Source organism: Halichondria panicea, chromosome 11, assembly GCF_963675165.1.
Source record: "Halichondria panicea chromosome 11, odHalPani1.1, whole genome shotgun sequence".
NCBI lineage: Eukaryota > Metazoa > Porifera > Demospongiae > Suberitida > Halichondriidae > Halichondria > Halichondria panicea.
This window is the reverse complement of record NC_087387.1, coordinates 4,473,007-4,498,139: the sequence shown is the minus strand read 5'-3', so window position 1 is coordinate 4,498,139 and position 25,133 is coordinate 4,473,007. Positions and strand designations below refer to the sequence as shown.

The 25,133-nt window shown below is 38.2% G+C and overlaps 4 protein-coding genes across 6 annotated transcripts; 2 read left to right on the top strand and 2 right to left on the bottom strand.

Moving 5' to 3' along the window:
* Positions 1-74: 74 nt before the first annotated feature.
* Positions 75-4,349, bottom strand: LOC135343854 (uncharacterized). Of its 3 annotated transcripts, XM_064540878.1 has the most exons (5): positions 3,884-4,349; positions 3,716-3,785; positions 3,065-3,409; positions 2,943-3,011; positions 75-2,623 (listed from the first exon to the last, which is right to left on the bottom strand). In XM_064540878.1, exons 1-5 carry the CDS (start codon positions 3,914-3,916, stop codon positions 2,316-2,318), a joined length of 825 nt encoding a protein of 274 aa, XP_064396948.1. In that variant the 5' UTR covers positions 3,917-4,349; the 3' UTR covers positions 75-2,315. The 3 variants fall into 3 exon arrangements, with proteins under 3 accessions (XP_064396948.1, XP_064396947.1, XP_064396946.1); XM_064540877.1 differs by having other exon boundaries at positions 79-2,581; positions 3,716-4,338; XM_064540876.1 differs by having other exon boundaries at positions 81-2,623; positions 3,716-4,334.
* A 451-nt stretch (positions 4,350-4,800) lies between these two features.
* Positions 4,801-10,125, bottom strand: LOC135343853 (uncharacterized). The gene is made up of 2 exons (XM_064540875.1): positions 9,977-10,125; positions 4,801-9,227 (listed from the first exon to the last, which is right to left on the bottom strand). The coding sequence occupies exon 2, from the start codon at positions 9,214-9,216 to the stop codon at positions 5,035-5,037; it is 4,182 nt and encodes a 1,393-aa protein (XP_064396945.1). The 5' UTR covers positions 9,217-9,227; positions 9,977-10,125; the 3' UTR covers positions 4,801-5,034.
* Positions 10,126-11,558: 1,433 nt separating this feature from the next.
* LOC135343857 (V-type proton ATPase subunit F-like) lies at positions 11,559-14,435 on the top strand. Its single transcript, XM_064540880.1, has 5 exons — positions 11,559-11,718; positions 11,979-12,060; positions 12,736-12,818; positions 13,050-13,172; positions 14,195-14,435. The coding sequence occupies exons 1-5, from the start codon at positions 11,674-11,676 to the stop codon at positions 14,222-14,224; spliced, it is 363 nt and encodes a 120-aa protein (XP_064396950.1). The 5' UTR covers positions 11,559-11,673; the 3' UTR covers positions 14,225-14,435.
* Positions 14,436-15,102: 667 nt separating this feature from the next.
* Positions 15,103-18,635, top strand: LOC135343856 (uncharacterized). The gene is made up of 5 exons (XM_064540879.1): positions 15,103-15,213; positions 15,307-15,393; positions 16,601-16,745; positions 17,784-17,947; positions 18,292-18,635. Exons 1-5 carry the CDS (start codon positions 15,211-15,213, stop codon positions 18,514-18,516), a joined length of 624 nt encoding a protein of 207 aa, XP_064396949.1. The 5' UTR covers positions 15,103-15,210; the 3' UTR covers positions 18,517-18,635.
* Positions 18,636-25,133: the final 6,498 nt, after the last annotated feature.

Below are 25,133 nucleotides of genomic sequence, written 5' to 3'. Positions count from 1 at the left end.
TTTGCAAATAAATGTTGAATTTCATTGATTCAGAAAACTATTGGTATAGTGATAAGCACGGGCATAATACACTCCATAGATCTAGCACATAAATATAATCAATTTAAGACTCCTATGTCAGAAACAGTTGTTGGATTACTAAGCCAACTAATCGAATAGAATATAGCATTAATCGCATAGTACGGTAACACAAAAGCAATAAGTAGTGCAATAACAATCGTCAGTACTACTACGAATCCAAGAAAATCATAATCTAATAAATCACTATCATCAAGCAGCTGCTCTGAATGTTTGTCAGAATCTTTAGTATATTTCACTCTTTTTTTCTTGGATACAAATATCACAAAGCAGTGCACAAGCATTGAAAAAAGTAAGTGACAGTAAAAAAAATACAAAATTCTAGCATATGCTCCAATTACAAGCACATCTATCGTCACTAAAACATTTGTAAGACATTTCGTATACACATTCCTGTGGTGTATGCATTTTGGCCTTAGATTCTTAACCATTACGATGATAACAATTAGTAATAATAATAGTAAAATTATGAAGATATCTAAAACACAAAAATTGATTTGATTTGGCACGCAAGTATGTTCCAGCCAGTTGAGAAAACAGCACAACATAAAATGATTTTTCAAAAACGTTACGCTTTCCTTGAAACTGGAACAAGTTACTGCTTTGAACCACCACATTGTTAAGAATATCACACATGATGACATGAACATGGGTAGTGCGCTCAGTATTAAAGAATATGCATACTTTATGACTTGTATTGAGTTTCTGACCCACAAATTCGTACAGCACAAAAGTACAGTTTCTAATATCGACAGTAAATGCTTTTCTTCACCATTTCCTGATTTCTCTACTTGCTCCGCAATCAGAGATAACGTACCTCTATGCGTTAGAAATGTTAAGTTTTTACAAGCAAATATTTCACAATCAGGTTTCTCGTCTAAAAAGAAGTTTAAAATTCGAAAATACAATACAGGAGAGAGATCGTTTTCAAAATATCTAGTACAATGTGGAATACCTTTATAAACAAGTAGTTTCCACATAAACTGCGAACAAATGTCTACTGACGAGAAATGGCAGAGTTTCCAATATAAGTTGTGATCAGTGAAATAATACTTAAATGCTACCTCTTTCTCAAACCAACCATTTGAGATATTTTCAATGATAAGCATGGCCAATGCTATCAAATGGTTGTCATTGAGTTTAATTTTTTTAATTGCACTAATTACCAATTCCTGGGAAAAATACTTGATATTTTTATGTTCCAGATAAAAGAACCTGTGGCTTTCTTCATCAGTTATGTTCTTGAATTTGTAGCGATCTTTCATAATGCTAATGAGGTAGTCAGAATAGTTGGCAATAAAGTTTTGAATAAATAATTTTCGGTTTTGCACATAAAACGAATCATTGATGTGTACCTCCTGAAAATAGCTCCGAACAAGTTTATGCATAGTGTATCGAGTTTTACTAGCAACAAAATATTCTTCTAAAAACGACTTTTGAACAATATTTTGAACACAGTCCGGATTGACAATACCAGACAGGATTGTTGTTCCGATTTCCGAATCGAAAGAACTTTGGAAGAAACTGACAATGAGACTGCATTCTTGATTTTCAATATCAAGATTTGAATGTGCAACGTCCATTATCGTCCTAAAACGTTCTTTATTATCTGTTATTCTATTAGAGATGGTAGACGCCTTTTCCTTTAAACTGTTAAGTAAGGTCTCCATATTTTCAATTCCTCTAGCTGCCAAAAGTCTTTCAATAACTTTCAGCGCAAGTGGACAGTGTCCAACGAGTGAAGAAAATTGTTGAGCCATTTCATCATTCAAATTTGGAATATGGTGTCGTAGCAAGTTCACAGAATCCGTTGGATCTAGTTCAGCAATCGGAAAGTTCTGAAAACAGTTATCCAAAAAGTTCAATTGCTCCTGAGAGGTTATGACCAAGCTTAGCTTCCCATAATGACACCTATCCAACTGGCTGTTGATAAAATCAATGAATTCCTGACGTCGACTTTCATGTAAAACAAAATCACAATTGTCTAGTATTAATAAACTTCTGTACGTGCGAGTTTTGGACCACTCGCATATGTCCGGTTCGGTGTCCGATCCAGAACTGCCTGACGATTCTGAATCATTCAAAGCTACAACTGAGTTAGGCTCCTTGCTGCCTGGGTTTATTGTGCTTCTTTTACTTTCGAAGTGATGTGAGCACAAATATATCGACATTCTTGTTGTGGCAACATCAATATAGCGCACTTCTTTAAACACTCCCGAGTGGTTTTCGATTAAGTTTCAACCTAGTTTGACAGCTAGAGATGATTTCCCGAATGCTGGTGGACCATTGATATTTATAATACAATTTCCTTTCAGCAAGATCTCTGTCAATCTAGATAAATTATTTTCTCGGCCAAAGAAGGGGCTACTTCTACGTGGTAGATTGTGACTCATAGTTTGCTTATAAACATCAATACTACCTTTATCTACCCGATCCGTACTATTTGGTAATATGAATCCATTGTCATTGCCAGCGTTGCTGTTCTTTGGGACAAACACGTACACTATGAGTATTGCAAAGAATAGTATCACCGTGAATACTGTACCTATAGATTCAAATGAGACAGGACAGATTATAGAGCAGATCATAATTATTAGTGACACCGGTTACTATAATCATAGCCGCATGTGAGAGAGTTTTATTTTTTATTAAGAACTGTAATTTGATAATAAGACAATGCAGCTACAAAATGATACCTTCACATAACACTGTCAAGTACTATACTATGTACTCGACTTTTTCGGGTATAATTGTACTTTCACAGACACTGTAGCTGCATGCTATATAGCATTGGCAGTAAAAATGATAAATCTCATAATGTAATAATTAGTGCACTGGAATTTATACAGATAAAGTCAGCTTACCCAGTGTTTTCCAGTAAGTTTTATTCTTGATATTGTTTCTGGCCTGGTGTATGTGATATCCATTAGGCTCTATAATTATTATAAAAAAATTATAATTATGTATGGTTATAGGAACTAAATACCTGTATATTGATCAGCCAGTTCTGTTTCACAACGTACTGCAGACTCCAGCTCTAGTTGCTCACTGGTAATCGTTTCCAAGAGTTCAGTGAAAGATCTCAATTTGAAGGGGTCTTTTTTCACAAGGGACAGCATACAATCAAATAATTGCTCAAAACTCTTCCTGCTGCGCCTGCTCTGATTTTTGGTCAGTAAACCATTCCTTTTAAGCAACCTGATAAACTTGTTCATAGTGTAAGAATCTTGTAGGTATCGATTCCATTGGCATTTCTTGTGAACAAGAATAGAGTACTCTCGATTTACGTGTCGATTTTGACCAGGTGTCTCGATAGCAGAAGATAGGCTGCCTGTGTGCGATTGGATTATAAAATTATGCTGGTTAAATATGCTGGTTAAGAATGTCCAACCAAATCAAAGTTATACCGGAGAACGGGAAAATTTGACGAGCATTGTAATTGTCGAGTTGGTACGAATATCACCAAAATTATATACCACCAACCGTCAATATTAAAGAGCTAAGCAGCAGACGCATGCAAGTCACCAAATGGCCACACAAAATAATTCCCATTATACGTCCGGCAATTGTACGATATCACGGGAGAGAGTATATATAAGAATACAGGCATGCCTTTCGTTGAGTAGAACTCATGCACCTTTCTGTTCTTCTTGTGCCTGGACTTTGGCTTCAAATTTGCAAGCAACTTCATTGAAGGCTTTGTCTTCCTGTAAAATTTCAAGGAATTGGTAATAAACATCAGATTCTGAAATTTTGGCTTGTATAGCGTCTAGAAGAATTCTTGTTCGTTCTGTTTCTGTTTTACCAGATGTTCTACTTGTGATCTCGTCCTTAACATCAATGGAAATAAGAAACTTCGAATATGCTTGATCAGTTATATCAAAAACTCCAGACTTCAAATTTCCTATCAAATCTGGATACAACTCAGTAAAGGCTTGCAGGTACACAGAATGGCATGAGGCCATACTGATAGCAGGTTCTTGACTCAAAGACTAACTGTATAAGGCCAGCTTTGTAATTTAAGAGTTCAAAATGCATGATCAACCCATCTATAATACTCATTAAATATTCTATGGACCACACATGCAGATAGTTCCAATAAGGCTATGTTTATTGTTGCTTTGCTGAATGATTATAGCTATCCTTATACATGTATAGGAGTGTTCATGGTACGTTTAGACGACCATTTCCTATGGCACTGCCACACCAATAATCATCATCGTCACTTAAAATAATTATACACTTAATATTGAGGGTGAAGGTGTTGCAATATTCGTCAACACCAACACAACAGTGTTGGTATTGGTGTTGGTGTTGGTGTTGAGACGAGTATCATACGTGCAGAATCTACATGTAGAAGAATAATTACGCCAAGTTGACGTATCTGAAACATAAAACTATACCCTAAATTAATGCTATAAATGGGCTCAAAATCTAGCGATTCAGTTTTTTTCTTCGCCTATATATATATAGGGTGTACAACATATTTATTACAGATACGGAATTTTCTGGCTCATAATTATTTTTGCGAATGCCAACCAATTACTGGTCAGGGTCAGAGAGCAAAACGTATGCTATCATTCATGCAGTAGATGATGTTTTCCTAAAGTGCTTCATATATCATAGTGTAGGACCACATATAATAATATTGATATATAGATATCTAGTTTAGTATAGGACTTCAGTACGTACTGCGTGTCAATTGTCACATGCAGTTTACAATTTCACTCAGAATTAAAATATTTTCACGACAGCAGTGCAAACAAAAGTAGTGTATGTAATGTAACACGTAATGTAACGTATAAAAATATGTGACGTACAAAAAGAACACATGGTACAATCGTAAGAACAATACAATTTGTACAAGAGAGTATAGGCCTATATATATATTGCAATCCTGATGTCCATAGCTTATAGTCACATGCACACACACACGTACGTACGTTTGTTTAATTCCTATGTATCGTTGATCCCATACCGGCCCTTTACATCAGCCATACCACTCGTGTCATGAACCACAGACACAGTAGACTTAGTTATTTTCGGATTTGCTGGTCGGTATAAATTACGCTCTCCAGCTCTATTTAACAGCATCATTGATTCAGTCATATCTGCCTCATTATCAGTTATATGTCCGTACACTCCATTGTTGTCGTGGCCATTGGCCCTAGCATTGGCGACGATACGAACCATGCTTTGCTGTTGTATCTCTCTGTAAAGCTCCAAATTTGAGAAATGTTTGTATAAGAACAGAACTGCACGGTGGGCCAGAAACTTCTCTGTGGCCGTTTTATACGCTTTTGTTTTTCGTAGACAAAAGGAGCAGATATAGATAAGTAGATATACCATTGGCAACCAGATTAAAATGGTACCAAAAATGTATAATTCAAAGGGGTAGGTACTACCATTGTCGGAAGGAGCGGAGTAGAGATAGATTGAAATGAGGGTAATTGCTGCCATGTTGAGGAGGAGTAGAATATCGATAAAATTGTGAAGCATCTCTTTATAAGGTAGCATTATTGCAACCACGACAACCATTAGGAAAATTAACAGGAGCTGGCACAAGACTAGTGTGAGTAGTTTGGAGGAGAATGCGAAAATCATTAGCATTACAAGTCGAAAGAGAAAGTAGATCCCTGCAAAGTAACGTCGATTGGGCCGGTAACAATCACGCATCGCATCTAAGAAAGAGTTGATCGTTAGACTCGGCCATAATTTTCTCATCAGAACACACTTTTCCAGACCAGTGAGCCAATTGACGAAATCTAGACCACCTAACAAAGCGAAGGGCAGTGCAACAGCGATAATGTACACAGTAATTGCTATTACACCGTACGGATAGAGATATTCATTTTGTCCGAAGTAATACTGACTAGCGTAGTAGATCAGGCGTGTAGAGGTGACGTAGGTTCCATTTTGATTGAATACTCCAACTGTTGTCAAGGTGAGAGTGGCGGCAAGGCTCATCTTGGTGTAAGATAGATATATGAATCCAACAAAAGCGTGAATAAAATTGCGAGAGAACATTTTCTTAATTGATTCTCCAATTTTTCGACTGGTACTTGATTCACTATTCCCTTGTACACTGGCAAAAGTTTGTAGAGATCGATTTTTTGCCCTCCGCAAGTTACACCTGTCCACTAGACTTACGACTAGCCAAATAACGATTATCACTACTAGTGGGAAAATAGCGACACCGTAGTCTAAGCTAATCACTCCTAGAGTGTTAGAATCTTCGCTAACACAAAACGGAGACAATATCCCGGAGAAGGAATTGAGATTGAAAACACCATACGACATCCGATACACTCTCTGAAGGTAGTAAGCATATTTTTGGCTAGGAAGGCGATCGATTGTTAGCTCTAGTACGCCCGAACCGATTAACTGGGCATAGAGGATAAACCCAGATAAAGACCCACTCATTAAATTGATGTTAAGGAAGATTATTAGTAGAAACAAAATCAAGTAAGGCAAGTAGGTCAGCGCAACGTATACCAAGGCATTTTGGACAAGGTTCGTGTGGTTATTGCATAAAATACAATCGTAGGAGTAAGTATTCACTGCAACGGAATAACCCTCTAAACATTTACCACACAGCGTACCTGTACGATTCAAGTACCTGCATTGCGTATCGTTAGAATGATTGAGGGTTAAATAACTCTCTGAAATGTTCTTTAGTAGTAACATACCCATATATAATGTGTCGTTTGAAATACCTGGTACGTTTTCTATATGTCCAATCCAGAAACCATTATGAATTTTCGATGTCATATCCACTTTATTACAAATCAAGTTTCCTCCGAATGTGTACAATTCGTTTCCGCCAATACATTCGCATTTAGTCTCTTTGATCGAGTCTGTTTCGTTGGATGATATGTTGACAAAGACGTTCTGTGCTATGTACCCAATAGGACATTCCTCAATAACCAGTTCAACTTTTATACGCCAATCTCGATTGCCAGCTACATCTAATTGAAGTGTAACATTTTGTCCTCCCAGTCCGGTAATACCCAGGGAACCGTTTGCAACGTACGTGTATTGGGGGTCTATTGCAGCTGTACCAGTCTTAACAAGTGCGGTATAGATAGTTTCAATAGTGACATCATGATCCAAATCGTCTGTGGCGTTGATATAAAGCCGGAATGGATGGCCAGGGTAAACTTTGGTACCATTGACTGTGGTTATGTTCTTAAACTTGTGTGGAGCTGTGTATATCTGCGAAGTACAGTTGCTCCCTTCGTACCTCCAGATAGATTCGTTCCAGCAGAAAATCCTTTGAGTGATTTCCGGCCGCACTTGAAAGTCTTCGGTCCAGGAACAGGGGAGGATCGTCGTGGAGTAAATTGAATTGCCTAATTTCCTGGCCGAATTGTTTTTAAACACAAATTGTGCATTCCAAGATGTAGGATCTGAAAATGGATCATCGTACTGTATGAAGCATTTCACGGATGATCGAAGATCCTCTTTACCCGTATAGCTGTTGTAAATGGCTCCTCCAAATCGACTCGCTACATTGTTCTCGAAATGCATGTATGCATTGACTCCAATCAACATACTAGATACGCCTAACAAAGCAATAGCGCCTCCATTAGCACCATAGTTTGCTGTGAAATTTATGGTTGAGTTGTCTGCAAATCTAATTCTTGTTCCAACCAGCGCCAAAGCACTGGCATCATTGTTCAAAAAGTTAATATTTCCTTGAAAAATAGCACTAACTTCAGAAATATATAGTGCTCCTATTCCGACACTGTACACCTTCTCCGGTTCTGTGTAGACAATCTTGTTACCGTTAAACGTACAATCAGTGATTTTAATATCTCCCAGATGTCCTTGATAGTAGAAATATTCGTGGTCTACGGATATTGCAGAGCCTAGCCTAGCAGAGTTCGATTTAAAGATGGAATTCAAAATGTTTGCTCGGAATAGTTGATAATAATATGACTGACGCTGCAGAGTGTACACAAATGCTAGAGCACCCCCTGTGACTGCATGGTTAGCAGTGAAAACACAATCAGTGAAAAATATCTCATTTCTTTCGAAATTATCCCTCTTGACATCATAATATATGGGGGAGGACACCAAAGCCCCACCCCCTGTCTCTCCACTCTGATGGTGATCCGAAAAACAAAGGTTATTTACGAAGGTAGTGTTGGTTACGGTTATATTGTTCTGGATGGAGTGATCGGCATATTGCACACACAGCCCACCACCCCAGTTGGCATTGTTACTGTGGAAAATACAGTTTTCGATAACAAAGAAATTGGCCGCAGCTTCTCCTTTGAAATACAGGGAAAGTCCCCCACCACGACCGAGAGAGGAATGAGTTTTTTTGTTAGGTAAAATTGAGACACCTGCTTTGTTTTGGCCAGATTGATCTATTGCACGATTGTGGATGAACAAACAGTTCTCAAAAGTGTATGAAGCATTTTGGATGTTCTCAGTTTGTGTATTGTTCTCTCCACAGGTGTCGTCCCCCGGCTTACAATAGTTGAACTCCACAGCGAACCCTCCACCACCGGACTCGTTCATATTTTTCTCACTAATTCTGTTGTTACTGAAATGTGAGTAGCTAATGTAATTATCACCAGCCACACTGTACATGACCACACCCACTGCATCGGTACTGTTTAAGACATTCATGTTGGACATGTTAACATTGCGGCAATTGTAAAAATACAGGCCAACTCGAATCGAAATCAGTTTATAAGCTGTTGAAGAAAAATCCTTGCTTGTGCTATCTCTCCATGCTCCACATAATAAAAAGCTGACATCTCTTAATACAATTTCCGTATAGTTAATAAATGCCAGTCCAGCACCTTCCATGCACTCTATTGTAGCGGTACCATTGTCTCCAACAAAGGCTATTTGTGAACCTTCTGTGAATATTGTAGTAGTTGTATTTTTAGCTAATTTATGGGTAGCATTGGAGCTGAGAATAAAAATGGTTGAATTTTGTCGGTCAGGAAAAGCCAATGCAAAATTTATGTCAGCACATGGAACTTGCTCGGAATCATAGCAGGTGCTATTGTTAGTACTGTTTGGATTGTTTGGGTCGACGTGAATAACATGATCATAGTCGCTTAGCGTGACCAAACCGTACAAGGGAAAGAGACAGAAGATCGATAGTAATACTCTCATGTCTGCGTACACTACATGGGAAGAAGTATACAAAACCATTATAGTGCAGACCACTACAAACAGTCCCTTGGACAGACAGCATTCTTGAGGCTACCCTATCAGTCTCTAGTAAGGGTGTGCCCCAGGGAAACCACCATTAACGCAACACCTAAATTTTGGATATGTGGAACACATGCATGACTTCTGGAACAAACTCAGGGAATTGAACTCGGTATAAAGTACACTTCAATGCGAAATTGTTGCAGAATAGATCTATATACGTACCGTATAGCGCGAAATTTTCGAGGGGCTTAATTTTCGCGGATTTCGTGGGTTAGAATTCTACACGAAAATTAAGTCTACGAAAATTGTTCTTTAATTAGAAATACCTGCTATCATGCAAATATTTAAAGGCATGACTTCTGGTAAGCAGTCATTCCGGGAACATTGTGCAACGAAATGGCTTTTAGAGGCCAATCCACTAAATATAAGTGCCTCGAAAATTTACGGTATGTAGTATAGAGATTCTCTCTCCATTCATATCTATATCATATAGACTAGCAAGCCAGCAATTTGCAAAAAGTGCTGGCTTGCGTGAGTCTACCATGCATGCGGTACGTTCTACGGTACTCTACTGGTACTTGGTACGTACATGGTGTCAGAGAAGGCTAGGACAATCACAGCAATGCACACACAGCTCTATTACATGGTACGTACATGGTGTCAGAGAAGGCTAGGACAATCACAGCAATGCACACACGTACACAGCTCTATTACATACCAATATTAGAGTAGAGCAAGCATAAAAAGCGGTTGATAGTAGAATAGTCAGTTTGACTGTCGCGATCGGAGTCAGCCTAGCTAGTTTACTGTACTGTACCATAGATTGAAGTTAGACTGTACTACTGGTATGTTTATCTATGGTTTAACCATAGATAATAGAGCACAGAAAGGGATTGGAAACGTAATGATATTCATAGCATTCTTGGTTCATATGTGTGTCTCCATCACGTGACCAATTAATGGTGGGGATTTAATAGAGTTACATGACAGGTGGCAATGGTTTAATATTCCTATGGCAAGCAGCAAGCTAGTCTCCAGGCGCAGGCTAGGCAGAAACAGTCACTGGTAGTACTGCAGCAAGTGAGCTTGATTACCAATATCTATGAAAAAAAATTGTGGCAGTGCTTGCTCAGGGCCAGGGAGACTTATCTCAAACTGTGATCGATGTTTCAAGGTGCAGCTCAGGAGTTGGCCAAGATTGAAATAAATGAGAAGAACACCATTACTACTTTGTTCGATGTATGACGGCACTAATAAATATATAGACTGGATGTCAGCAAGAGATGGAACCTGTGAACAATAGCAATAACAAAATTGTTACCATTAAGTTTACCTTTTCTGATACGGAATCATTGTGATCATTGTGTATGTGTGCACTGTTGGGCTGGTTTTGAGCCTTCAAGACCCTAGTCGGTGCCTTTCAGCATTATTACATTTAATTTACCAAACGTAAACTGTCTATGTTCCATCAGTATTACCTACACATACATACGTACATGTACATGTAGGACATTTTAATGTTGTGATCTCTCAGAGTATTTATATGTTATCTTTATTAACCATGCATTTCTACAACCACTTCTTAGCAAATGAGACTCCTTAACACTTGTTCTTAATCATTTGCAAGGTCAGGAAAACTCCACACAGCAACCAATGATTCTGCACTGATTTACTGTTACAACTGGTCCTTAAACATGTATTTGGACTAATCAACAAGACAGTGCAACACAGTGCTGTCAAATGAACCTACTCTTGTTTCTAAAAATGTACAGAAAACTTTAATAAAGTTCTAAAAACTCCACAAGTATATTGTAACACTTTGACTCTCTACTAACCTTTCTTCATAGAGGTTTTGCTGCAGAAAACAGAGATTTAACACTGGTATAGCACACATAAGATGATTGCGGGGGTGGCTACACAGTTTTGTGGTCTAAAGCAGATTCATAGCCATCCAATTGTCAAAAGAGTAGAATAGTAAACAAACAATTAACACTTGTAACCGCGAGACACGCATAATTATGACACAGCTGCAAGATGTCACTTTGTGGGTTGTATACTGGGTCACGTGAACGTTTCCAATCCCTGTCTCTATTATCTATGGTTTAACTTTATCTCTAATGGTTCCAGAGTAGCCTCGATTCCAGGCCGCATTTTAATCGGCCTGGAATCGAGGCTAGTTCCAGAGCAGAGGACCTTTTGGTTTACCGTTAGCCTCGATTCCAGGCCGCTCTCTAGTGAGAGGGGCTGTGATCGAGGCTAGTTTACCTTATACAAGCCACACCTCTGACCCTACCGCCCTCTGACCACTGACCTCTGACCCTGAAAGTGCTGATGTCTGCAGGTTTATAGTCACAAGATCAGACAAGACCAAGATTTTACAACTAGACAAAAAATATATAGATCGAGGTGTTAGAGATGGTAGAGAAGAGTGGAAAGCTATTGGCTATCATAGCTGATGAGGTGATCTAGCTGTTATGAGCTAATCTTGCGTAATCTGAGCACACACTAGACTGTACACGCAATGCTGATCTTATGTTCACATGAATGTGCTCCCTACTGAAACTGTACTAGTGGTTACGTGTGCTCTCTTAGCAACATTATATCTTCTATGGTGGTCTCTATGATGTATAATTAATGTGAGCGGTTGAATTTTTAATATTTATATATAATATATATCCGTATGTATGTGGCTATGTGTCCAATGATATCGCCCTGCACAGGACACATGTACGGGTTTTCTGCTGGGTGGTATAGGAGACATCAACAACAAGAGGCAAGAGAACTACCTCATCGTGACCAAAGGTGGGGCAAGCTGCACTGTGCTAATGCCTCTCGCCATGTTGTGCTTTCACTTAAAGTATTAGAGGGCATATAAGTTGTTTTCTATAGTGAGTTTTACATGTATTTGCAATTGAGACAACGAACGAATTGAGCTAGCTGCACATACTTTATTGAATGGGTGTGACGTACTGATCTTCGGTCCGTTAAGATTCTGTACTGGAGGCACGATCTAGTATAAACAATTGTAACGTTTAATTGTTGTACAGTTGTAGCTGTTAAAGAGCAGTATTAGATATCAATGTTTGCGTTCCGATCCAAATCCACCTGTTTTGTGAGGAAAGCAAAAGCTATAGACTTGATATTGTAGCTAACATGTTAATACATTGGTGGCCATGTGTGTGGGTTGTGTGTGAAAATAGTCAGGTTTTGTTCACGTCTTGTGATTTACATCCAATGCATGCAGTCACAAGGTGTCGTTAGTACTACTGAATGTAATTCTGTTAGCTATTCTCAGCTGTTATATAGTCTGGCATGGCACTGTTCAACGTTACATATCTTTCAGCAGCAGCTTCTGCTCTTGTTCTTGTACCTCAGTATGTTTTCAGTATGGCAAAACGTCCAAATAAAACATTTGCAGAAGCAATATAAAACTTTGTAATTTGTAACCTTTCCCACCCAACACACGCTCACGCTCAGATACTGCAGTAAGTGATATTGAAGATGCTTTCAAGAGCTTCACTGGGAGAAGAGACATTGCTATCATACTCATCAACCAGAATGTAAGCTATAATAATTATGATTATCATGAATTATGCACCATAGCAAAACTTTTGAATCTCACTTTCAGCAGAAAGATACCTACTATACAATGCTTCATCGTTGTACATGTACAGTAGCCACAAACAAGTTGCTCATATGCAAAGTTGACAGATTTTACGTTTTGTATAGTAAATACACATGTATGATTATTCATACCTCTTTCAGCCTAAGTAAGTGTTCACCATACACAGATTGCAGAGATGATACGGCACCTGATAGACAACTATTCGCAGCCCATCCCAGCAGTCTTGGAGATCCCCTCTAAAGACCACCCCTACGATCCTTCCAAAGACTCCATCCTCAGAAGAGCAAAGGTCAGTTTGAATTGTTGCATCTACCTCACCACAATTTGTAGGGAAAGTGTTTTATCACAATCCACAAGCCATAATTAAGAGTTGCGTTCACAGATGATTTATGCATTGGATTGATTGTTTGAGGGGGGTGCTGTAAGAGCAATAAAATTAATGTTGTGGTATGAGAATTTCACCTACAATCAAATAGTGACCATTACAGTAGTTTTAGACTGTTAGCCATGAGAATCAGCATATTGCCGGTTACTGCACACTAAGTAACAATACTCACTACAACACGTTCTGTCCATTTACGGTAAATACAGTGGTAAAGTAAATCCTACACGGTGTCACTGTTGTAATGAAAGCACCGCAGGTGCTGATGCCTCGGTGGAGATGCCAAAGCTACATAACATAAAGCTACTAATAGCTTTTATACACATGATAAACACTTTTGCATTGATCCATTTTGCTGCATGCAAACTCAAAGAGTGGGTAATGATCGACCATGATTGTTGTTAAAAACGATCGATGCCAAAAGTTCAAGTCTAAAATTAATGGCTGCATCAGCAGAGCCTTGCAGCTCTCTTCTCATTCTTCCAGCTACCAATAGCTAGCGTTCTAGTGCAGAGCTAACTACTAAGTAGAGTAGCAACACTCGGTAAACAAGTTTGGCTACGTGCTCTTCCGAAAAAGCTGCAATGGCATTCCAAGTAAGCAAAACTAGGCATAACTCGAGAACGAAGCATCATTTTGCAAATCCATGAATTAAAATCCAAGAAAACATGACTAGAAGCCTATAGAAACTCTTACTTGCACTTCATTGATCCTTGAGCAGCTGTAGCAGACACACACACACACACACACACACACACACACACACACACACACACACACACACACACACACACTACCGTATACCTCACTTGCGCATGATTATAGCACATAACGTCTCTCAGAATACAGCAACCTGAGACAAAATAAGTGTAAAAATAATGTTCATTCTGTACATGTATTTCAAGAAATTTATTTTTTCATCTCTGTAGGGTATGTTCAATGCTGAAGACTTCCGCTGATCTCAGAGAACTATTCAAAAGCTAGTGTCTTGTATAGTCAGCAATCTATGTTTGTGTAGCAGGTCACATTCCGTGCTTTTTGTCAGCTCATGACAATTTATGTGTAATTACAAATTACAAGTTAGTGCATGTTGTTTATTGTTGTCGAAATGTGAATCATAGGATGACTGTAATCACGGTCATCTGAGGTTTATTTATGTAAACAAGTGTGTCATGGCTTCTGAAAAGAGGAGGGTCTATTTTAGGTGGGAGACTGGACATGTCATTATGATGATAGGGGTAAATCAGGGCGCCCCAATATGCTCATTACATAGTTTACCACAAGTGGAGACAAGTTGACTATAATTACACTTGACCTTAAGAAGTGACCGAGCATAACTAATATTAATGGGGTAATCGTCCATTAAGTACCCCATCCCATTATAATACACAGTCATGTAATACAATTTAAGGATCTGCAACTGTCGTGAAAATATAAAAGATATGAACATGTGTTCACAGTCATTGTATTATACTTTCCTCCCTCAGGTTTGAACTTTTACTGAGAACCAGGAGCTAGGTCACACACATATACTTGCAGTGCTACTACTACGACCAGCCACATATAGTCTTCAACTTTGTTCATGCATATGTCAACTCTTACAATAGCGAGAACGCACAACGTTTAACGTTGTGCATATGACTGCAGTGAATTCGAAGGATCGACAATTACTCAAAGTGACTAGATAGCTAGTTTAGCACAATCACCCATAATTGTATTGGCAATTAAACAGTTGATGAACCATTCAGTGACATGTAATTCCATGAATAAGCTAGGGTATTTCTGTGTATGAGGAAATGCATCAATGGCCATAGATATTTTATCATTGACCCACCTACATTTACTACTAAAAAGTGTTGTTTCTTTTGAGAGGTCCCATGCATCTGTAAAGCTGAAAGACATCAAACTAATAACCAATTCAAGCCAATTAAAGGAACTGTGATTAATGGTAAGTAGATATCTATATACTGTATGATGTATCTTGACCAAGTTTGATTCACAAGGTATACCTATAATTATATACTTGCCAAATTTCTTACAGGCGTCAAGAGATGCAAATCAGGGCACTTGTGTGGATTCAAATGATGAAACTGTAGTTGAATCTGACATTTCCCTCTCGTATGATGAGGTAAAGAATAGACACACGTATAAATTAAGCGGGTATATTATTATTGCGAGGGTATAAACTTGCGTTTTTCGCTGATTAAGCATGTAGCCAAAAGCTGTAAGTGCACAAACATTGAATCAACGAAATCCTTTCTAATGATCCTTCTGCAAAGTTTATCTCGAAATACGGTAAGTAATACCAATATTTTGCTGGTGAAACCTTTGAATGAGCCAAATCAGCAGAGAATTTGACCCTTTGCAATCTACGTTCCGGCAAGGATTGCATGTCACCAGTATATACCAGTTTAGGTTTTTGCGATTTTATTGTTGCGAATTGATCAACGCCCAAAAAGTTCACATAATATGTTTGACGCTCGCAAAACATTCTGGTAATACGGTACTGTAACAGTGCTTATGAGTAGTTATGTAAATATCTTATGATTCTAAGAAATGGTGCTGATACCATTGTGTATAGGTGAATGAATACACTGCAACCTATCAACCATGGCAACATAAATTAGTGGGTTTGTGGAACAGCAAAAAATCGTTATAGTATAGGTAATCACTTACATAGAGTGAGTGACAAAAGACCAACAGTATAGCAGGTAATTTTCGAGGGACAAAATATTCGTGGTTCAGCAATATTGAGACATTTCGTGGGTAATATTTTTGTGGTTGCTGTTTGCACTTGCAGGTAAAGGTAGGCAAGGTCGCTTCATTCGTGGGTAAAATATTCGTGGTCAGACCTCCAACCACGAAAACCACGATATTTTGCCCCACGAAAATTACACGCTATACGGTAGTTTGGATACTAAGAAAGGTTCAATTCTATACTGTTTAGGCTGCATGCAAACACTGCATGTTATTGCAGCCCCAATTTTAACTTGCTATAAGGTAAATGTTGGTATAATGAGTCACCTAAGCTTAATTATAAATTTCTCTGGAGATAACCATTGGAAAAATGTTAAATTACGCCATAATACAATTAAGATATGGTGATTTTGAAAATCAGGTTATCTTTTAAGAATAATACTGAAACTTTGGAAGCATATTTTTATCAAAGAGACCCATAATACCCCCTGACTCATAATACAGGTATATATCTACCTTAACGATAATTATAGTGATTAAATTAACCTTTTATGGGTTTGGGGTTCTCGTAATTTTGTGCATGCATGCGTGAAAGTTACAGACCATGATTAAAACTTACTACAATATAAATTATGCAGGTTGACAACTACGCTGGTGCCCCATACTATAAATTTGGGGTGTTAGTGGATGGACAAAATCCAAAGTTGTACATTGATACCCGAAGCCAACAATTGCTGTACGATCCACCAGTCTACCTCGGAACATGGCATTCAAATCATTCAGGTGGTTATAATAGTTATAGACACTGTTTTGGAGCTGTTTATGGGATTTAGAAGCCCAAAGGCACTGCTTTAGTATCCCAAATGTATATCGAGGGTACTACAAGCTGCCTGAGGGCTTCTAAATCACGTATCTACCTCATATTGCGCATGCTCAAAGCTTGACCTTGAGGCTTGATTGCAATATACTAAAAATTGGCAACAGGATACTATAAGCACGTTTTACATTATGCTTGTCACAAATGGTGCAATCTGATTGGTTACTGAGAGGTCCATTATTTCTCAAAAAGATCTCTTGAGACATATTTAGAGGTCTTCTACAAAGGCCAAGCGAGAGTCTCTACTGCATACCTAAGGTGACTTATTTTCACAGGTAGCGTTTTCACTGTTTAGCTCATTTTGCTGGTATCCACTCAAGTTGTGAAATTCATAGCGTTTCTAATTACTCGCAAGTGGTTTTAATGAGCATTTTCCAATTATCTGCAAGTACAATTTTTGCGATTTTACTCTCATTCGCAGAAATAGCAGACTTAATACGGTGAAAAAATGTCATCTTAAGGTACCTCCTCTGAGGCACTTTTCCTTATTATCTTCTGAGAGCTCCTTTCAAAGAGTGAAAATTTTTTGCTATACGATGTAGTGTCGAAAATAATTACGTAACTGTCTGATGTTTCACTGCCCATGCATGCACGGTATATGTAGGTACACCACATAAGATTAATATTGGGACCATGCAGGATTTAATTTTGTAGATTGATGCCACTTGCATGCATGCATGCATGAATGCTATACTGAACAGAACCGACTTTTAAGATCACTACGTATAATCACCAATACTCAGGAGATTGTTATTATATACAAGGCTAAGAAACAGATGAGTCAAACTCAGTGTCTGCATGGCTTATATTTATTACTATAATAATATAATTTTGGATGGTGTTAGCAATGAAGATAATGCTAAGTCTCGCCAAAGTACACATAATTATAGAACAAAACGCTATATTTTTTCACGATAATTCACTTTTCTACTTTATGTACTTAGTGGTGATGAAGTGGGAGCGATCAAATGATGGGGATTACATTTGGAAGAACGTGGTCATTCCAAATTGGTCTCTTACGATGACCACCCGTTTTCAAGCTGGAAAGACAACTGAAGAGAAAAGTTCACCCATTACATACCTAGTGGGATTCAATGCAGTACTGAGAGTAAGCTGCATATAATTTTATTGAACACAAAAGGTATAGTTAAATAGTGCTGTTTTAGTCACGATTTAGACAACAGCATTGTTGCGTGGATAAGCTATATCAAAGAGGAAGTATTATAAAGGGGTGTTAGTAACCTACCAATTACCAATATTGGTACCAAATTAAATTTCCCATTGTACCTTTTAAGATGACATAATTATTTTCACAGGTAGATTTGTTTGCATTTTCACTGTTTAGCTCGATCATTTTGCTAGTATTAAATTCTGCTAAATCCTGCTCAAGTTGTGAAATTTCATAGTGTTTCTAATTACTCGCAAGTTCATTGCAATTGTTCCTCATTCCAGCCCCCCAAGGTGACCCGGCATCACAACCGTACCGGAGCATACGCGTTCAGTTTCACCCAAGAAGGAACAAATTTATTTCTTAAACCACAAGAGGTGCCAGTCTACGATCACCAAGGCAGGGTGGAGGGGCAAATAAAGACAATAGTGGCTGTACAAGATACATTACCTGATAACTACTATCTCTTCACCATACATCCAACTTCATACGTACCTCCTACAAGTTAGAGAATTATAACTTGAACAGATTTAGAACTAGAGTAGTATGGTATAGGCCAAAAGGACTGTAGCCCAAGTGGCTTAGTATATAGATCTAGCATGTGAATTGAAGTATAATTATTGAAATATCTGCGAAAATTGGGCCTTTTTCAGAACCTGACGCAATATTCAATCAAAGTGTCACATAATTATTGTACAGTTTAGTGTAATACTTGTACAATCATACAATTTAGGACTATATAATACCTTAAGGTGACATAATTATTTTGGCGAGTATTAATTTATGCAATTTTTGCTATTTCTGCAAATGATAGTAAACTCGCAACAGAAAATTGGAAAATGCAATGAACCACTTGCAAGTAATTACAAACGCTATAAGTGACAGCCCATTAACACAAACCGTGTGTCCTCAACCAGCAAAAGAATATATACTATAGGATCCCACAACCATCTCGTATGTTCATGGATGGCTGCCATTGGATATACCACACAAGATTCAAACGCCAATTAAGGCTACCAACATTCCAAAGTGGATCAAATGTGGTGGGACACTATTGTATACAGTAAACTCTGAGCTATAGGACTTATCAAATCTCTCTTAATTATCCTTGATGCGGACTTGTTATCGGCTGCAAAGGAAGCTGCCTCAAATTAAAGACGCAAGTAAATAAGTTTCCTCCATTGAGCGTGAGTGTGTATAGCTATACTACACAAGTACAATTATGTTTCTGCCAATCATATATTCTTAGCACATGGTGCTTGCAGCTGCTCATGCAGCTTTATACCATCACTGACTGCATGCCTGTACCCCTGGCCCTGGGCTACCATGTTCCATGTATACCAGCTATATTATTAGCAGATCTATATCTATAAGTGAGCAACTGTATAGCTATTCTGAGTTGGGGTGTAACTATAGTTTACTAGACTATAGCTAGTACCGTGTATGAATATTTTGCTGGTGAAAACCTTTGCGAATGAGCCAAATCAGCTGAAAACTTTACCTGTTGTGATCAACTATTGTGTTCTGGCAAGGATCCGTGTGTCATTTACCAGTAGGTTTTGCGAAGTTGATCAACGCTCACAAATTTCGCATATGTTTAATGCTTGTAGTAATACGGTATAATTATAGTGTGGACCCATTATTATAACAGTTCACGGTGTGGTTTTGAATCTCCAGCTCATAATTCTAATATATATAGCTCATAATTATTGAAGCCAGAGAGAAACCTATAAAATCATCATAATTATGAATGCTTTACTGCAGACTATTCACACGTGTGAAAAATATAGGAAGATGTCGTGGCTATTATTGTACTTGCTACTGACAGCTACTCCATTGTCTGGTCAAGCACAGAAGTACTATGTTACTCCGACCCCACCTCCCAATCCGGCCTGTCCCTCTGATAAGCCTTGTCACACTCTGAGCTACTATGCCAGCAATGCCTTGTCCCTCATCGATGGAAGAGACAATGTTTCGTTGTTGTTCATCGACGGATTCTACAATTATTCTGATACAGTCCTTGAAATAGCTAATGTAAACAATTTGACTATGGCTGGAACAGATTCACCATTTGATACTAATGCTCCCTCCACTGCAGTTATTATGAAGCTAGGAGCTAGTAATAGCTAACGGAACTTTGTTCACACTAAAAAGTATGGCCATACTGTACACTTTTTTGAATGTAACCAACTTTCAGAATAAATAATTATTATGATCAATCATGAAGTGCTTTGCTATAACAGTATTGTAAGCAGTGTGTCACTGATCAAATCAAGGCTAACTTATTGCACATGGCTAGTTTCTTGGGGGCACACGGACGAGATACGATTCAAAGAGCTTTTTGACCGAGACGAGCTAATAAGATTCTTTGACACATCATCAACTGTAGGTTTGTTTACAGAAACAGATACTCTTATAGTCTACCTACCATTGAAGTTTCAACACAGAGGTATTGAGAATCCTTCATATGGATCAAGCTTGCTCTAAACAGTACCAATAGGCCAGTGACAGTGGATGTCAGCAACTGCACGTTCGTGAACACAAATAGGCTGATTTTCACTGTCCATACAGTTCAAAATTCATTGTCGCAATCTATTGTTGCATGACGGAGGATTCATTTGGAGCTGGTGTATTTGCCATGCAATCATACAAGCAATGTGTCAATGGCTATCTCTAACTGCAATTTCACACACTCTGCTAATGACACTAGCTCAGTTTGGATCAAGAACAATGGAAGTGTCATCAATGTATCGATAGAAGATAGCAACTTCTTGGACCTTTTTGCTACAGTTAATATCGTTGCAAATCAAAAAGCATTGGCCATTGCCAGATGTTATTTTGTATAGATCCCATCTTTGATTCGGTTTGGATATTAGCTGTTGAGAGTACTATCCATGCTTTAATGGTAGACAATGCATTCACAGGAGGACTGAGTATTAATTTTGATGTAATACATTCGGCCTCGGTTGTACTGACTGTATCTAGATGCATTTTCTCTAATGCCAAACTCGATTCTCTTGAAATTATGAACAGATCAATGCTTTAATCGATGATAGTTGGTTTGTTGATGGATATGGATATGATGCAGGCTTAAACTTTCAAACTGTAGTCATAATATTATGTGTAGAAACCGGGGAGCCATTACCCACAGAAATAATATCGACAATTCTCAACAATCATTTTCTTAACGGGATAGTAACATTAAATGGACCTGTTCATATGACCATCGACAATAAGTACTTTTAAGAACAATTACTCCCATCTCTCTGGAGGCATACAGTTATTCAACTCAAATATTACTTTTATGGGTGACGTTACCCCTATTCAGGTTTTTCAGCAGGTGCTATCTACATGAGCGGGTCTTACTTAAGGTTTACTAGCAGCCTCAACCTTACTTTCATTGGTAACAGTGCCGATTTTTGTTGGAGGGGCAATCACTGTAAAAGAAAGTTTTAACCTTTATACAAACGAGTTTGCACGAATAATTACAGATCCACGTCCAAGATGCTTTTATCAGCTATTATTTGATACTGCTGATCCAAAAAATTTGACTGCACAGCTTTGAAATTCAACATGAACTTTTAGATTTTCAAACCCCATCATTGTCTTCTGTTTCTTCGAGCCCGAGAAGAGTTTGCGTCTGTGAAAATGATCAGCCTCAATGTACAGATATAGTTTTATAAGAAAATCCGCTACTCTGGGTGAAAAATTCATAATTAATGCAATGCTGGTAGGGTCCGACTTTGGAGCTACAACAGGCGGGATATTCGCAACTGCAGACAACACAACTCCCTAGGCAATGGAGAAGGAATTCAACAGGTATTTTCAAAAGAGTCTTGCACGACTCTGGAGTACTCAGTTAATGGTACATCTAGCAGTGCTGATGTTAACACGTTCATTTTATTCTTACTACTAGTAGCCTGAATGCAGAAACTCAGAATTGATACTATTTTCTCGAATTAATGAGTCAATAAGTATTAGTATACAAAACTACTCAAAAGACGGATTTATTCGATCAAACCTTCAAAACGTACCAATTGTAGTGTCTGTTGATTTGCTACCTTGCCCTTTGGGTTTCGAGTTCAACATTACATCTGGGGTCTGCATGTGCAGTAAAGAGTTAGCGCACATCGCTAGTGAATGTTCAGTCGATAATAGAAAAATAATAATTAGCGAAAATGGAAGAAATTGGCTCCGCATACATAATGAAGCAGCCTACTGCATTTTGAATATTATTTTTGGTGCCCCTTTGACTACTGCCATTCTAGTACCGTCAGTGTTAATCCTTATGCTCCCGACAGCCAGTGTGCTCTCAATCGCACAGGTGTTCTCTGTGGAGGCTGTCCACCTGGTCTCAGTCTGGCTATTGGAAGCTCTAGATGTAAGTACTGTCCCGATAATTCTTATGTTGCTATGATTATAGTGTTTCTTCTAATCAGAGCTGCACTTGACTATTTATATTTATATTTGATCTCACCATTACTTGCGGTACAATAAATGGACTAATGTTTTATGCTAATGTGATTTGTAAACGAAGAAGTATTTTTCTCGGGGCTGAATGACAATTATAATAGCTATATTCAAGTAGAAAAAGTACTTATTGCTTTGTGCAACCGGGATTTTGGTATTGAAAAATGTTTCATTAATAAGCTTGACGCCATAGGAAAAACCTGGCTGCAATTTCTCTTTCCATTATACGTGTGGAGTGATCATATTATTGGCATGTAAGTACTCCTCAATGCTTACTAGGTTATTCGGAGAACACCCAGTTTCAGTGCTCATAACTCTCTTCATTTTAGCATACATAAGCTAATACGGGTCATCATTTCAGTGTTCAGGTACGCTACCCTCCAGAGTTTGAGTAGTGCCCTTACACATAAAGTATGGTATGTGGACGGCAATGTCGATTACAATGACATCAGTCACATCCTCTTGTGCTTAGTTTCAGCAATATTCGCAGCTTTTTTGTTGGCAATCACAATTTGGCTATTGATGATACAATACACCCCCAGGATGCCGAAGTATTACAAAATGAAACCAATAGTTGAGTCGTTTACCGGAAAACTCAAAGAAAATCATCAAAACTGGATTGGTGTAACACTGACAGCGTCGTTGCGGCTATTGCATCTCTCGCCCTGTATCAAGAAATAAATCTGCTTTTAACAATTACTGGTACCTTCTGCCTTGCATTGATAGTATTTCAAGCTGATAAAGAAAATGCGGCCTACCCCCTCTTGAAATCGTGTTTATGCTTAATCTTATAGTGGTATCAGCTTATTTTATAGGTTCAGACACAAAGTATCGAGCAGTTTTTACTACTGTGTCTATAGCAATCAGTATTTTACTGTTTCTTGGTGTTTTTGTATATCATGCTGTAGAATTAGTTGGAAAAGTATATATGCAGTACAATATTGAAGTTTCGTGTGGAAAGACAGACCAAGAAAAACGTGGTGAAGAACGATGATGCAGATGAACAATTGGAAGAACGGCTTAACCGTCCAACTACAACCACAGTGGATGTGGATATTGAGACACTTCAATTAGAAAATATGGTGACAGAAGATGCTCTTAGGCGAGATGATGCAGATCTGACTCCTACAGAAGGAGGAGTGATTGTAGAACCTAGATCACGGATTCGTTACTCACAATTTCGAGAAGAGTTGCTCTAAGAGTGCTAAAGAAAAAACCTATACATTTACATCAAAATACTACCCCGATAAACTAGAACATAATTATACGGTATTTGGTTGGAAGTGCATGCATGATACATAATCATTTGACCCTATATCTGTCTATAGCACTATATAGTTTGATTTCTCTCATCATAATTGTGCATATTATAGCCTTGTTAGACAGATTATAAATATAACTTCCGTAATTGTAACGACAGCGTGAAACATTTTTGAATTTATTTAAGCACTCAATAATTAGCATGCATGTCTAATAAAATCTTAGGTATTAAGTGTGTGTGTGTGTCGGACTACATGTTAAAAAATATAGCGTTTTCTTGAGTATTACTATCTACAGAAAATAACATTATGGTGACAGAAGATCTGACTCTGAGAAGAAGTGGTCATAGAACCTATACTGATATATAGTGTGCATGTGGGTCATACGTAGCTACTCACAATTTCCAAAAGAGTTGCTCTATATTATATACCCCCATGCATGCGTATGAGAACAAAAAAAGTGTGAGATTGTTTGTAAGCTAGTGCATTTATCGTTTGAAAACCTCCTATGAGACATATTTCTTACATTTTGTATAGCTATTAGATAGAGCTCCCAAATAATTATGCTCATTACTAATTACTGAAACTTGTTTAGAAATCGAACAATCTGAACTCAGCATGCAAGGGTTAGGGTTAGGGATATTTGATGACTTTGTATAGCTAGTAAGAATTTACGTAACATACAAGCGTGTACATGCAGCACTGGCATGTAATAGCTCGATCAGGATATGCCATGCACGCAGACGGAGGGGTGTGGTGTGAGTGTCATAACATTGGTGCTTGACGGTTCAGGTTCAGTTTAGAACTGCAGAAGTAAGATATTAAATTAGTACACGAATAATCCGACATATGAACAGACCACCCAAGAAATCCTGGTCAATGATCACCCAACAATAATTGTCGCATGGGTACCTAAACACTCCATAATTGGGGCGAGCCCTGATCGAAGCTCGTTCCCATAGTAGCGAGTACTGCAGAGAAGCTCAGCAACCGGATATTTGTCTGTCTGTCTTTTTATATCCGTCTGTAAGCCTATCCTACGGTCAGTTCAAGCTTTTTAGCGTGACGATTGCTGCATTTTCTAACGATTGCTTGTATTAACAATCATGAGCAAGACATTAATATTTCTACTGGACAAACTGATACAGCTCAACAACTAAGGCAACGAGGCAATGGCGTTCCCTACGTCATACCTAAGACACCATCTGCTGGCAAGGCTAAGGGAAGTTTGACAGTTAATAATTATTATAGCAAGTAATGAGAACATTTTGGAAGGACTACCAGAAGTACGTACAATGTATATTAGGAGCTCACACCCCCCCCCACACACACACACAGTCACTGCACACTTAAACTGTACCTAGTCTATTGACGTCAGCAAATCTCCCTGCTACCAT

Excerpts from the sequence above, each read along its gene's own strand:
- LOC135343856 (XM_064540879.1), top strand. Across the intron at positions 15,394-16,600 it reads TTTCCCTCTCGTATGATGAG|GTTGACAACTACGCTGGTGC; the intron begins GTAAAGAATAGA and ends TAAATTATGCAG. Across the intron at positions 16,746-17,783 it reads ATGGCATTCAAATCATTCAG|TGGTGATGAAGTGGGAGCGA; the intron begins GTGGTTATAATA and ends TTATGTACTTAG.
- LOC135343854 (XM_064540876.1), bottom strand. The coding sequence starts at position 4,043 with ATGGCCTCATGCCATTCTGTGTACCTGCAAGCCTTTACTGAGTTGTAT. Across the intron at positions 3,012-3,064 it reads ACTGGCTGATCAATATACAG|AGCCTAATGGATATCACATA; the intron begins GTATTTAGTTCC and ends TAATAATTATAG. Across the intron at positions 2,624-2,942 it reads AACTTACTGGAAAACACTGG|GTACAGTATTCACGGTGATA; the intron begins GTAAGCTGACTT and ends TTGAATCTATAG.
- LOC135343857 (XM_064540880.1), top strand. The coding sequence starts at position 11,674 with ATGGTAGAGAAGAGTGGAAAGCTATTGGCTATCATAGCTGATGAG. Across the intron at positions 12,061-12,735 it reads CTACCTCATCGTGACCAAAG|ATACTGCAGTAAGTGATATT; the intron begins GTGGGGCAAGCT and ends GCTCACGCTCAG. Across the intron at positions 13,173-14,194 it reads CCATCCTCAGAAGAGCAAAG|GGTATGTTCAATGCTGAAGA; the intron begins GTCAGTTTGAAT and ends TCATCTCTGTAG.
- LOC135343853 (XM_064540875.1), bottom strand. The coding sequence starts at position 9,216 with ATGAGAGTATTACTATCGATCTTCTGTCTCTTTCCCTTGTACGGTTTG.